Source organism: Theropithecus gelada, chromosome 12 (genome assembly GCF_003255815.1).
Source record: "Theropithecus gelada isolate Dixy chromosome 12, Tgel_1.0, whole genome shotgun sequence".
Lineage (NCBI taxonomy): Eukaryota > Metazoa > Chordata > Mammalia > Primates > Cercopithecidae > Theropithecus > Theropithecus gelada.
In genome coordinates, this window is record NC_037680.1 from 79590292 (window position 1) to 79606076 (window position 15785).

The window sequence follows — 15785 nt, forward strand, 5'->3', positions numbered from 1 at the left end:
GTGGCTCATGCCCGTAATCCCAGCAATTTGAAACCGAGGTGGGAGGACTGCTTGAGGCCAGGATTTCAAGACCAGCCTGGGCAATACAGCAAGACCCCATGTCTTAAAAAAAAAAAAAAATTAGCCAGGGCATGGTGGCACGCGCCTGTAGTTCCAGCTACTTGAGAGGCTGAGGTGTGAGGATTATGTGAGCCCTGGAGGTTGAGGCTACAGTGAGCCATGATTATGCCACTGCACCACTCCTCTCAAAAGGGGGAAAAAAAAGGTCCATCAAAAGAATAATAAATAGCTGGGTGTGTTGGCTCAAGTTTGTAATCCCAGCACTTTGGGAAGCTTTGGGAAGCTGAGGCAAGCAGATCACTTGAGCCCAGGAGTTCAAGACCAACCTGGGCAACATGACAAAACCCAGTATCTACAAAATAAAAAAAAAAAAAAAAAAAAGAAAGAAAAATTAGCTGGGCCTGGTGGCATGCGCCTATAGTCCTAGCTACTCAGGAGGCTGGGGTGGGAGGATCACCTCAGTCTGGGGAGGTTGAGGCTGCAGTGAGCCATGATCAGGCCACTGTACTCCAGCCTGGGTGACAGAGTGAGACCTTATCTCAATAATGGATAAACTGTGGCATATTGATGCTGCAATGGAATGCTATGTATTAATGAAAAGATCTATCTTACAGATATCATATGAAATTTTAAAAATAGGTAAAACTAATCTCAGATGGCATAAGTCAAAAGTGATTAACTTTAGTGAGGTACTGGCTGAGAGGCAGGCTAGAGGGAGACATCTAGGGTATTGGTAAATCTCTATTTTTATTTGGGTAGTAATTACTTGAGTATACATATTTATAAAAATTCATTGAGCAACATTTAAGCTGCATGCCAAACTTTAGAAAGAGAAAAAAATGGCAGAGCATGGTGGCTCAAGCCTATAATCTCAGAACTTTGGGAGGTGGAGGTGGGAGGATCACCTGAGGCTAGGAGTTTGAGGTTACAGTGAGCTATGATTGTGCCACTGCACTCCAGCCTGGGCAACTGAGAAGGAAGGAAGGAAGGAAGGAAGGGAGGGAGGGAGGGAGGAAGGGAGGAAGGGAGGGAGGAAGGGAGGAAGGGAGGGAGGGAGGGAGGGAGGGAGGAAGGAAGGAAGGGAGCTACCTTTTCAGTAAAAAAACTTTTATAACTCACGAAATCTTTTCCTACTCAGATATGTTCTTTAAAAGTTTGATCAGGGATATACATGAATATAAACTAACACTGGCACAATATCCAATTGGTAAGGCATTTCTAGCTTTACTTTTTATTTTATTTTCTGAGACAGGGTCTTGCTCTGTTGCTCAGGCTGGAATCCAGTGGCACAATCTTGGCTCACTGCAACCTTTGCCTCCCGGGCTGGGCGTAGCTGGGACCACAGGTGCAAGCGACCACATCCAGCTAACTTTAAAAAAATTTTTTTGTAGATACAGGGTATCACCATGTTGCCCGGGCTGGTCTTAAAACTCCTGAGCTCAAGCAATCTGCCCACCTTGACCTCCCAAAGTGCTGGGATTATAGGCGTGAGCTACCACACTCGGCCTCCATTTCTAGCTTTAATTTAGCCTATCAGAGTAAAGAAGCTGAGTAAGTGCCAGATCTTTCCTCTTGCAATTCATCAGTCTGTGTTTAAATGTATTAAGAAATGATAAATCATTACTTTCAGCTGGAACCAGTAAGCGCTATTTTTTTTTTTAATTTATTTTTTATTTATTTATTTATTTTTTTGAGACACAGTCTCGCTGTCGCCCAGGCTGGAGTGCAGTGGCACAATCTTGGCTCACTGCAACCTCTGCCTCCTGGGTTCAGGCAATTCTCCTGCCTCAGCCTCCTAAGTAGCTGGGACTACAGGCACCCACCACCATGCCCGGCTAATTTTTGTATTTGTAGTAGAGACGGGGTTTCACCATATTGGCCAGGCTGGTCTCAAACTCCTGACCTTGTGATCCGCCTGCCTCAGCCTCCCACAGTTCTGGGATTAGAGGCGTGAGCCACCGCACTCGGCCAAGCGCTACTATTACATTCTATTTGATGAATAATTTATGATCCCACTTTATCCTTAATTTTCAACAATTTTTACAAGGTATTTTATTGGTGACTATAAGAATTAATGTGCAAATGTGTGCTTTATTTACTGCACATTCATTATAACTATTAGAAAATGAATGAAAAATGTTTTTCTAAACCTGACTCAGTATCACCCTTCACAAAAAGTATATAAATATAGGTCAGGTCATATTATAACAAATATCTTCGTAACAGGATAAATAGTAAACTGCATGAAAAGTTAAACTCATGGAAGCACAGAGTAGAACAGTGGTTGCCAAGAGCTGGAGTGTGAGGAAATGGGGAAATGTTGGTCCAAGGGCACAAACTTAGTTATAAGATGAACAAGTTCTCAGGATCTAATGTACAGCATGGGTGGTGACGCATGTGTTAATTAATTTGATTGTGGTAATCATTACACAATGTTTATGTATATCTAATCATGTAGTACACCTTGAATATATTCAATCTTTATCAATTAAGTATTTTTAAAAGTAAGAAAAAATCTGGAAAAACTTGCCGAGTTTGACTTAATGGAATCTAATAGCTAAATGACAGAAGCAAATCCCAAATTAAACCCTTGGTTTCTAGTGATTTAGAAGATATAACTAGGATCACTTATAAAAACTACATACTCAGTGCATGAAACAGATAGTATTATCCAACAGTCAGGTAATTAGATGCTTCACTTTAGTGTAAGCTTTAATAATTAAAAGGTTCAGAATGCGGCATGAGATCAAACATAATAACTAACTCATCAACCTAGCAACCACAAGCCTGGCTCAATGCCACTACATTCAAAGATACAAATAAATGTAGCAACAATACTTTGCTTATAATAAAAATTTACAAGTCTACTGAAAAAAATGGATAATCATGGTTAAAGAAGCAAGGTAAGACAGAAGGAAACATAAACATGAAAGACCATACTAAATTACCATGTATTTGTCAACACAGGCCTAAGGCAAGTACAGTCAGTTCTCACAAATACTGACCCTTGTTAGTCCCAACTGTTCTGTTTTCTGTTTCTTTCTTGGTCGATTTGTGGACTCCTCCATTTCATCTTCTTCATCTGTAGGGACTGTATCACAAAGAATTAGATTTGACATTTTAAAAACAGTATTAATCGTGAACTGTCTGAAAGAATTCTTTACATTTCCAAATACAGTTTTTCCATGTTATCACAACTAGTTAAGGAATGATTATTCCTCATCATTTTGGTTAATAGAAAGTTATATATAAAATACTACCTAGATTAACAATCTTTAAAAATAAAAAAAAAAATAAACTACATTAGAAAACTAAAATCTAAGTAGTTTAAAATCTTGCTATCTTTAATGTCATCATTATAAATATTTATCATTTTATCATAGCTACGAAAAATTGCTGTTAGTTGTAGGAGAGTTATGAACACATTACATTTACATTACGAAGGAGGGAAGGATAAACACATGAAAAATGCACATACATTTCAGCCATGTTTATTCTCTTAATTTCATTTTTCTACCAAAAGTGTTTCTGTTTTTTTTGAGTTTTTAAAATCTTTGCTATACATCACATGGTTAGGCAGCAAACCCAGATTGAAAACTACATAAAATATGCAACATTAAATATGTAATGTATGTTACATTATGTTACAGTAACATACACATTGTTACATTAAATATGTAACATAAAATATGTAAAACATTAAAATGTTTTGTGGCTTTTATGAATATTAATATTTCTCTAAATAGATTATAAACCCCTTAAAGTTAATAGCTAATCATATACAATCTCATTTACTCAGCCCTATCAAAAAATAAAAAATTCTACTAAAGAATTTTCTAAATTAAACCACTTTTTGCCACCAAATTATTTGCTTTCACCATTTTTGTAAAATCTACTAAAATGGATTATATATTTCCCACCATCTTACACATAATTATTCAAAACTGGTTAAGCGTGTCTTGATCCCCCTCAAGTCTCTGTGAAATGCATTTGGGGTATTATACTGTGTAACACAGCAGTTACCTAAAAAGTAGCAGAGGTATTCTGATCTGTTTACCCATGCAATAAATAGTTCTAGCTACTAGGTCTTAAAATGTAAGTATCTATGGGTGTGTGTTTTTTCCTCTTTTCTTCTCATCAGTGTCTTCTTACTACTATGAAAGCACCTTCCTCTAAGAGTCCTTCCTCCTCCTCCCTCAATTTGTTCCTTTTAATCTATGTTTTCAGAGTAAAAATAGTAATATTGGAAAAACTGCATTTAAAAATTTTTTTAAGTAAACCAGCTTACCTAAGAAATTAACAGTAAAATGTCTCAAAAGTCATTCTTAAATGACTTAAGTCAAAATGACTCGGAAAGTATTTTTATTCACTTCCAAGTTTCCTGAATAAGAGAACTTTGAGAATCAAGGTATTTATGTCCTATTGCACCAAACATGTTTTTGATACTTGCAATTCAGTGACACTATCCAGTAAGTAAGGGGGTGGTGGGGTAGGAAAAAAAAATCTCGAAATGCAAAGAAATATATGAACTTGTTGACATACTGGTCTATTTTTATGGGAAAATATGGGTTAAAAAGTCCCCTTTCGCTACACTGATTTTTTTTTTTTTGAGACAGGTTCTCACTCCATCACCCTGGCTAAAGTGCAGTGGCATGATATCATAGCTCGCTGAAACCTCAAACTCCTAGGCTCAAACAATCCCCTTACCTCAGCCTCCCAAGGAGCTAGGACTACAGGTGCATACCACCACACATGGCTAATTTTAATTTTCCACTTTTAGTAGAGACAGGGTCTCACTACGTGGCCTAGGCTGTTCTTGAACTTGTGGCCTCAGGTGATCCTTCTACCCTGGCTTCCCATAGTGCTGAGATAAAAGGCGTGAGCCACCACATGGCCTCTGAACTTAAATTTTTGAAACAACATTAATAAGTCAAGGTAAAATAAATATTTAATTTACCTGTAGACCAGATCTTTAGCATTTTATCCCAGGAGCCACTGCAAAACTAAACAGATGTATATGAAGGGAAAAGACATATGTAATATGATTCATATTATTTGCCTATACCAGTAGGTCTCTTCCTCATTCAGGACCTTTTCAAAGAACTTGTGTTCCAGAGAGTTGAAATTAGCCTTTTCCAAGGGCAAATAGGACAGGACATAAAATCTGGGAAATCTTGAAGGCCAGGCTTATTGCCATGTCTTTTGAAGAAAGCCAATCTGAAGTGAGAGAGAATAAAGTCAACTTGAGGGACAAGAGAGCGAGAGGGTGTGCGGACCACATTCAAGCCTCTATTCCACTGGTTCCTGAGGCCCAAATGCACCATTACCCTTCTTGTGATGTGGTTGTTCAATCTTTCCTGGGATCTCACAGTCCATTTACTTTTAAGGTTAAATAAGTTCAAGCTGAGTTTCTATCTCTCCTTAACCAAAAAGAAGGGGTACAGTTAATTCACTAAAGTTTGGACTAAACAACATATAAACCTTTTTGGTTCAATATGAAAAATCATAAATCTTCACCTTTGAATACAAGCATCCTGTTATCCTAACTGTCAAAGAAACACCCTTAAGTCCAGAAAACTTCAATGTGGCTTAGGAAACTTTCAAATTGTAAGTGGATTTATAACCCTTCATATTAATAAATCAATATGGTATTGCCCTCAGTTTTGTTACCTTTTAACTATTACCATTTTATCATGATAAAGAGTAGATAGGTACTATAGTAAAACTCTATTAGCACTAACTTTAGTGTATGCTAACACTCAGATGATCAACGAGCCATTTTCAGTTGATGGCAGCACTTAAGGGTAGCTGATATAGACTGGAAATATGTCAATTAATATGAGGTAAGAAAGTTATATAAATGAATGGCTTGTTTACTTCATTTCTTTTTTATTTTTTATTTTTTTGAGACTGAGTTTCATTCTTGTTGCCCAGGATGGAGTGCAATGGCGCAATCTCGGCTCACTGCAACCTCCGCCTCCCGGGTTCAAGTGATTTTTCTACCTCAGCCTCCCGAGTAGCTGGGACTACAGGCATGTGCCACCATGCCCGGCTTATTTTTTATTTTTTTTTAGTAGAGACAGGGTTTCTCCATGTGGGTCAGGCTGGTCTCGAACCATCCTGACCTCAGGTGACCTCAGGTGATCTGTCCACCTCAGCCTCCCAAAGTGCTGGGATTACAGGTGTGAGCCACTGCGCCCGGCCCATACCTCATTTCTTAAAATTTCTGAAGTTTATATAAGGCTCTAAACCAGGGATATTCAAACTGAGCAAGTGACTATCTCCTACTGTATGAGTATTTACTCTTGCTTTGAAATCCTATCTTTTGTCACTGATTGTTAGGAAACTAGGCCAACATAATGAACATATGTAGAAAAAAATGTTTAGGAACAAGCTCCAATACTAATTTAACACAGTACTAATTACATTCCAGCTACTTACTTTAGTTCCTGAGCCATCAACAGCTACAGAATCTACACTTCCAGCATGACCTCTACAGCAGTGTAGGGCTTTCACTTTGTTTCTCTCTACATTCCACTCCCATAAGAGAATAGTCTGATCCATAGAAGCACTCAATAATAAGCAGGACAAACTATCTGAAGAAAGGAGAACACAAGAATAAGAAACAAATCAGTACACCATTTAGAATACATCATGTTCTGAAACCGAAGAACTAAATTTTTTTGTTGTTATTGAAAAAGATGTTAAAAAGATAACTCATATATGGCCAGGTTTTAAAAGGCTGATATGGTATAAAGAAAAGATTTTTTAAAAATAGAAGATGATGGCTGGGTGTGGTGTCTCACGCCTCTAATACTGGCACTTTGGGAGGCCAAGACAGGCGGATCACTTAAGGTCAGGAGTTTGAGATCAGCCTGGCCAACATGGCAAAACCCTGTCTCTAGTAAAAATACAAAAATTAGGTGGGTGTGGGGGCAGGCGCCTGTAATCCCACCCACTCAGGAGGCTGAGGCAGGAGAACTGCTTGAACCTGGGAGGTGGAAGTTGCAGTGAGTTGAGATTGAGCCACTGCACTCTAGTCTGCGTGACAGAGTGAGACTCTGCCTCAAAAAACAAACAGGCCAGGCGCGGTGGCTCAAGCCTGTCCCAGCACTTTGGGAAGCCGAGGCGGGTGGATCACGAGGTCAGGAGTTTGAGACCAGCCTGGCCAACGTGGTGAAACCCCATCTCTACTAAAAATACAAAAATCAGCCGGGCGTGGTGGTAGGCGCCTGTAGTCCCAGCTACTAGGGAGGCTGAGGCAGGAGAACCGCTTGATCCTGGGAGGCGGAGGTTGCAGTGAGCCGAGATCATGCCACTGCACGCTAGCCTGGGTGACAGAGCGAGACTCCATCTCAAAACAAACAAACAAGAAGAAAACAGATGAATGTAATACACTCAATATTAACTTGAAAATGTATATTATCTGATGCAATTTTAATAAATATTCACTTCTAACAATTTATGAATTTTTATATAATCTTTTTCTTCTTGAACACTATATTTTTTGAAAGATCTCATAATAACTGAGGTATGAGATGCTTCCTACCCACTCCCCATTCTTCCCCAGCACCAAAAATGGCTTATTTCCAAATCTCTATCTAGGATTCCTCAAAGTGTAAGGAAAATGTCCTAACCTTTTTTCACCCAGGCCACATCTTTTACAACATCCGTATGTCCCACAATTGTCATTATTGACTTTCCTTCCAAGGACCAGATCCGAGAAGTCTTATCATAAGAACCAGTCAAGATCCTATGAAGAGAAAAGAAATCTTATGAAACAGAAAAAGCAGTTTTTTTCAAACCCTGAAAATGAATTTTGTTTCTATGGCAATGACAAAGCAACTTTGAGGAGTATACTTTTAAACTCTTCTTTGATATGAAGATTGAGATTTCAAAACACACTAGATCAGATCACTTGATGTTTCTCAACCTCCTAAAAATAATACCTGGCATGACTGGGCGCGGTGGCTCAATCCTGTAATCCCAGCACTTTGGGAGGCCGAGGCGGGTGGATCACGAGGTCAGGAGATCGAGACCATCCTGGCTAACACGGTGAAAACCGTCTCTACTAAAAATACAAAAAATTAGCTGGGCGTGGTGGCAGGTGCCTGTAGTCCCAGCTACTCAGGAGGCTGAGGCAGGAGAATGGCGTGAACCTGGGAGGTGGAGCTTGCAGTGAGCCGAGATTGCACCACTGCACTCTAGCCTGGGCAACAGAGCAAGATTCCGTCTCAAAATAAATAAATAAAAAAAAATAATAATAATACCTGGCAAATCCTAGATTTCCTTTTTTTTTTTTTTGAGATGGAATCTAGCTCTGTCACCCAGGCTGGAATGCAGTGGCGCAATTTTGGCTCACTGCCACCTCTGCCTCCCAGGTTCAAGAGATTCTACTGCCTTAGCCTCCTGAATAGCTGGGATTACAGGCACCCACCACCACGCCCCGCTAATTTTTTTTGTATTTTTAGTAGAGACGGGGTTTCACTGTGTTGGCCAGGCAGGTCTCGAACTCCTGACTTTGTGATCCACCCGCCTCGGCCTCCGAAAGTGCTAGGATTACAAGCGTGAACCACTGCGCCTGGCCAATTTCATTTTTATATTGTTGTAAATAATACAACTCTCACAAAAGCTACGCAAATTACTTGTAGGCCCTAACACAGGTTGAGCATCCCTAATCTGAAAATAAGTCCAAAATTCTCCAAAATCCAAAACTTTTTGAGCACCAACATGACACCACAAGTAGAAAATTTCACACTTGACTTCATGACAGGCTGTAGTCAAAATGCAGTCAAAATTTTGATTCAGGCACAAAATTATTAAAAACATTGTATAAAATTGGCCGGATGTGGTGGCTCACACCTGTAATCCCAGTACTTTAGGAGGCTGAGGCGGATGATTCACGAGGTCAGGAGATCGAGACCATCCTGGCTAACATGGTGAAACCCCGTCTCTACTAAATATACAAAAACAAAATTAGCCAGGCATGGTGGCGGGTGCCTAGACTCCCAGCTACTCGGGAGGCTGAGGCGGGAGAATGGCCTGAACCCGGAAGGCAGACCTTGCAGTGATCTGAGATCACACCACTGCACTCCAGCCTGGGCGACAGAGCGAGACTCCGTTTAAAAAAAAAATACATATATATAAAAAATATATATAAAATATATATATATTATATACACAATATAAAATTACTTTTGGGCTAGGTATATAAGCTATATATGAAACATAAATGAATTTCATGTTTAGACTTGGATCACGTCCCTAAGATATTTCACTATGTATATGTTAATACTGCAAAACTACCCCCCCCCCCAAAAAAAAATCCTAAAACCAAAACCCTTCTGGGACCAAAACTTTCCCAAAAAAAAAAACCCCCCCCCCTGTGCTCTTTTTTTTTTTTTTTTTTTTTTTTTTTTTGAGACAGTCTTGCTCTGTTACCCAGGCTGCAGGGCAGTGGCGTGATCTCAGCTCACTGCAACCTCTGCCTCCTGGGTTCAAGAGCTTCTCCTGCCTCAGCCTCCCGAATAACTGGGACTCCGGGCATGGACCACCATACCCGGCTAATTTTTTATATTTTTAGTAGAGACAGGTTTCAATATGTTGGCCAGGCTGGTCTCAAACTTCCGATCTCAAGTGGTCTACCTGCCTTAGGCTCCCAAAGTGCTGTGATTACAGGCGTGAGTCACGCGCCTGGCTGTCAACCTGAAGTACTTTGTACTCAACCAGTGAAAACCATTTAAACTAAAACTAGTAGAAACATAACTTTATGTAATAACTCCAGGGAGATGTTCTCTGAAAGAAGTAAACTCCTACTATAATCTACTCTTGAGGTGTTTTCCTAAACGCAAGGCCAGTGAGGATTTGCCCTGAGATATCTGTACCTTCTTTCTTGAGTACAGTCTGCTCTTTCTAGCCCTAAAAGAGCATGCTATGCATCTTTATGGTATTAGGCCAGGAGATCTATGGCTATAAAGGTTACTTTTTTCCTCTATGAAACAAACTATATCCTTGGTCTTAAAAGCAACATAATCAAACCAAATAAATTAAATGCTCTAAGATAGACGACTTATTCAGAAGACAAACGTAGACGGGTGTAGAGAAATCCCATCTATTCAGGAGGCTGAGGCAGTAGGACTGCTTGAGCCCAGGAGTTTCAAACCAGCCTGGGCAACAGAAGGAGAACCCGTTTAAAAAAAAAAAAAAAAAAAAAAGACAACAGTAATTGTTACTATTACATCTTGAACAGAACAGAGTATCCATTAATAAATACCTGTTTCTTTTTTGTTGAGACGGAGTCTCGTTCTGTCGCCCAGGCTGGAGTACAGTGGGGCCATCTTGGCTCACTGCAAGCTCCACTTCCCAGGTTCATGCCATTCTCCTGCCTCAGCCTCCCGAGTAGCTACGACTACAGGCACTTGCCACCACGCCCGGCTAATTTTTTGTATTTTTTTAGTAGAGACGGGGTTTCACCATGTTAGCCAGGATGGTCTCAATCTCCCGACTTCATAATCCACCCGCCTCGGCCTCCCAAAGTGTTGGGATTACAGGTGTGAGCCACCGTGCCTGACCACCTGTTTCTTCTTGAAGACACTGAGTGCAAAGATCTTTCTGTTTGGCGTGGCCACTGATATAGAGATCACAAAATTAATTTACAAATAACAGTAAATCACAGAAAAATATTTATATATGGATTTAAAAAGACTGAAGGAGGTAAATGAAAAAAGAGAAGAGCATTAATCTGGCAATACCATTCCTCTGCCCCTTTAATTGAACTGATCCAGTCATCATGGAACATGCATTGCTCTGGCTGGGGTGCAGTATACTTCTCCACGTATTCTATTTCCACAACTTCTTCCTAGTCACAAGAGAAACCAGCAACAAGTCAGATGGTACAGTTTTAAAATAGTACATTATGAAGATAAAGAACCCCAATTTAATATATCTCCTTCATATCCTTCATATTAGTCCCCTTCATAACTCAGCAAATTTGGAGCCATTCAAAAAGTCAAGAACTTTATTTGACCTAACAGTAAGCTAAGAGTGATTATTAGGAAATAATAGCTTGGCATGGTGGCTCACACCCGTAGTCCTACCTATTAACATTAGGAAATCTGGGGCAGGAGGACTGCTTAAGCCTAGGAGTTCAAGTCCAGCCTGGGCAACAAAGCAAGACCTGTCTCCTAACAAAAAATTTAAAAGGAAGAAATACTAATGGCCTTGTAAAACTTATGCTGAAAACAGGGGGAAAAGGAATATAAGAAAGCCTTAGGCCAGGTGCAGTGGCTCACACCCGTAATCCCAGCACTTTGGGAGGCTGAGGCGGGCGGATCACCTGAGGTCAGGAGTTCAAGATGTGCCTGGCCAACATGGCGAAACTCCACCTCTACTGAAAATACAAAAATTAGCCAGGCGTGGTGGTGGATGCCTGTAATTCCGCTGCTTGGGAGGCTGAGGCGCAAGAATCACTTGCACCCAGGAGGCAGAGGTTTCAGTGAGCCAAGACTGTGCCACTGCACTCTAGCCTGGGCAACAGATGGAGACTCTGTCTCAGAAAAAAAAAAAAAAAGAAGATATAAGAAAACATTAAAATTAAGAATAAAAGCATATTGTTTAATGGGTACAGGTCTTCTGTTCAGGATAAGGAAACAATTCTGGAAAATGGTGATGGTTGCACAATATTGTAAATGTACTTAATGCCACTGAATTGTATACCTGAGAATGGTTAAAACTCTAAATTTTATGTTATGTATATTTTACCACAATTTTTAAAAATCACAAAACAAGCAACAACTATAGGTTATATTTTTAATCATAAAAGCAATATAAGGAAACTTTGAAAATAAGAGGAAGGGAAAAATAATAGCTTAATCCACAGTTTTTATATGTGCCTAGTTATTTTGTGCACCAGTATTTGTATACACATATTTGCTATTCCCTTTCTTGCCAGTTTTTCCACATATATAAAGAATGTGTTCATTTATTTCTTGAATAAAACACTCTCACAAAAAAAGAGGGCTTCAAAACAGAACATACAGGAATATACATATATATATACACCCACGATATATATTCAGTATACACACATAATATACACACAATATATAACACACACAATATATATATTCAATATATTAAAAAGAATCGTTGCTACTAAAGATAGATTCAGTGTGATTTTAAAAGGAGTTTAAGCCAATAATGCCTTAAGTGAAATACAGAAGGCAAGTATTTGAACTTACTGATGAGATGTTCTCCAGTTCCATGTGTTTGATCAAGGGCATTCGCAGAAACTGGCCCTTAATAAGGAAATCAAACTCCACATGTTTGTGGAACTCTGAGGAAAATATATAACAAAATTATTGCTCTTAATATCTGAGGTAATACTGGCAGAGGTATATGAGAACTCCCAAAACAAACAGGTACCAATTATCCCAGTGTGGCCTCTGAGTTTCTCTGTAATTTTTAAGATCAGAAATACTTTGTTCTGTTAGTATAATGTCTTTTTATTGTTGTTGTTGTATTTTGCTTTAAAAAACTTTTATTATTTCAAACATATCCGAAAGTAGAAATAACAATGAATCCCATCACTATTGCCCATTTTGACATCTACCAACTAATGGAACATCATCTATATTCCTCCCTCCATTCCCCGGCTGGTTTATTTTGAAGTAAATCTCAGAAATTACATCATTTCATCTGTAAATACTTTAGTATATATCTCTAAAATATAAGGACTTAAAAAATTAGTCACAATATTTTAAAATTTAACAATCATTCCTTCTAATATCAAATAGTCAAAGTTCTTTTACAGTGAGCTTTCAAAAATCAGCATCCATAATCCATACATTATATTTTATTAATGTTTCTTTTAATCTTTAACAGTTCCTGCTTCTTTTTCTCCTTGCCATGTATTTGTTGATGAAAGTGGTTCATCTGTTTTGTTACATTTCATACATTCTGGGTTTTGTTGATTCCATCTCCAAGGTGTCCTTTAACATGTTTCTTTATCACACAAATATCCTATAAACTAGTCAGAGGTAAATGGTAAATGCCTGGCTAGATTTCAGGTTTTTTTTTTTGCAAGAATATTCATAGACAGTATTGTCTATTTCCTATTACATCCCATCAGGATGCAAATAGGATCGGTTGTGTCTCTCTCTCTCTCTCTTTTTTTTTTTTTTGAGACAGAGTTTCACTCTTGTTGCTCAGGATGGAGTGCAATGGTGCGATCTCGGCTCACAGCAACCTCCACCTGCCAGGTTCAAGCCATTCTCCTGCCTCAGCCTCCGATTACAGGCATGCGCCACCACGCCCAGCTGATTTTGTATTTTTAGTAGAGACAGGATTTCTCCATGTTGGTCAGTCTGGTCTCGAACTCCGGACCTCAGGTGATCCACCCACCTCTTTTTAAGATACTAAGACCTATCTTAGGGCTCAGATTATATCAGTCTGATTCTATCCACTATAATGCTCCTTGTCTTTTATCTAATTATCAGGATTAACAGCTACTGAGAATCACTACTGTACTTATATTCATTATTTCTTTTGGAGTTGCAATATGGTAACAGTCCATACAAAAGGAATAATGTTCAGTCTATAATGTTTAGAAAAATAAGCAACTCTTTGGGTAACATACTGGAATTGCAAAGCTTCTCTTACAGGAATAATTCTTTCCTCAACAAAATACTTGCAAACCAAATTCAACAACACATTAAAAAGATCATCATGATCAAGTAAGATTTATCCCAGGGATGCAAGAATAGTTCAACATACACAAATCAATGTAATACACTGTGATGGTTATCACTGAGTGTCAACTTCATTGGATTGAAGGATACAAGTATTGTTCCTGCATGTGTCTGTGAGGGTGATGCCAAAGGAGATGAACATTTGAGTCAGTGAAATGGGAAAGGCAGACCTACCCTCAATCTGGGTAGGTACCATCTAATCAGCTGCTGGCATGGCTAGCATAAATGGAGGCAGAGGAATATGGAAGGATTAGTCTGGCCTGGATGAGTCTTCAGGCCTTTATCTTACTCCTGTGCTGGATGCTTCCTGCCCTCAAACATTGGACTCCAAGTTCTTCAGCTTTTGGATTCTTGGACCAGTGGTTTGCCAGGGACTCTCAGGTCTTCGGCCACAGACTGAAGGCTGCACTGCCGGCTTCCCTACTTTTGAGGTTTTGGGACTGGGACTGGCTTCCTTGCTCCTCAGCTTGCAGACAGCCTATTGTGGGACTTCACCTTGTGATTGTGTGAGTCAATACTCCTTGATAAACTCCCTTTCGGCTGGGCACAGTGGTTCACGCCTATAATCCCAGTATTTTGGGAGGCCAAGGTGGGCGGCCTCATGAGGTCAGGAGTTCAAGACCAGCCTGGCCAGCATGGTGAAACCCCGTCTCTACTAAAAATACAAAAATTAGCCAGCCAGGTTTGGTGGCATGTGCCTGTACTCCCAGCTACTCGGGAGGCTGAAGCAGGAGACTTGCTTGAACCTGGGAGGCAGAAGTTGCAGTGAGCCGAGATCGTGCCATTACACCCTAGCCTGGGTGACAGAGAGTCTCAAAACAAACAAACAAACAAAAAAGCAAACTCTTTCATATATACATCTATTCTATTAGTCCTGTCCCTCTAAAGAACCCTAATATATACATCATACCAACAGAATGAAAGACAAAAAGCATATGATCACTTCAATTGATGCTGAAAAAGCATTTGATAAAATTCAACATCCTTTCATGATAAAAGCCCTCAAAAAACTGGGTATAGAAAACATACTTCAACATAACAAAAGTCATATATAATAGACCCCCATACTAAATGGGGAAAAAAACCGAAAGCCTTTCCTCTAACATCTGGAACATGATAAGGATGCCCACTTTCACCACTGTTATTCAACACAGCAATGGAAGTCCTAGCTAGAGCAATCAGATAGGAAGGAGGGGAGGGGAAGGAGGGGAGAGGAAGGGAGGGGAGGGAAAGGAAGGAAGGGAGGAAGGGAGGAAGGGAGGAAGGGAGGGAGGAAGGAAGGAAGGAAGGAAGGAAGGAAGGAAGGAAGGGCATCCAAATTGGAGAGGAAGAAGTCACATTATCCTTGTTTGCAGATGATTTGATCTTGTATTTGGGAAAATCAATGATATAATCTTATATTTGGTATAATCTTTATTTTACCAAAAACCAATTAGGACTGATAAATTCAGTAAAGTTGCATGATACAAAAATCAGTAGCGTTTCTATATGCTAACAGCGAACAATCAGAAAAAGAAATCAAGAAAGTATTTCTTTTTTTTTTTTTTTTTTTTTGGAGACGGAGTCTCACTCTGTCACCCAGGCTGGAGTGCAGTGGCCGGATCTCGGCTCACTGCAAGCTCCGCCTCCTGGGTTTACGCCATTCTCCTGCCTCAGCCTCCCAAGTAGCTGGGCCTACAGGCGCCCGCCACCTCGCCCGGCTAGTTTTTTGTATTTTTTAGTAGAGACGGGGTTTCACCGTATTAGCCAGGATGGTCTCGATCTCCTGACCTCGTGATCCGCCCATCTTGGCCTCCCAAAGTGCTGGGATTACAGGTTTGAGCCACCGCGCCCGGCCAAGAAAGTATTTCTACTTACAGAATCCACAAATAAAATACCTAGGAATTAACCAAAGAAGTGAAAGATCTCTACAACAAAAACTATAAAACATTGATGAAAGACATTGAAGAGGGCTGTATGCAGTGGCTCATGCCTGTA

General features: G+C 39.7%; 1 protein-coding gene across 1 annotated transcript in view; it reads right to left on the reverse strand.

Moving 5' to 3' along the window:
• Positions 1-15785, reverse strand: part of WDR12 (WD repeat domain 12) — a 34231-nt gene that overhangs the window by 8671 nt on the left and 9775 nt on the right. The window contains exons 3-8 of the mRNA XM_025405280.1: positions 12300-12394; positions 10812-10918; positions 7698-7813; positions 6502-6656; positions 5018-5063; positions 3066-3151 (exon numbers count right to left, since the gene is read on the reverse strand). Of these exons, the coding sequence (XP_025261065.1) occupies positions 3066-3151; positions 5018-5063; positions 6502-6656; positions 7698-7813; positions 10812-10918; positions 12300-12394 (605 nt within the window). The remainder of the gene's footprint in view (positions 1-3065; positions 3152-5017; positions 5064-6501; positions 6657-7697; positions 7814-10811; positions 10919-12299; positions 12395-15785) is intronic.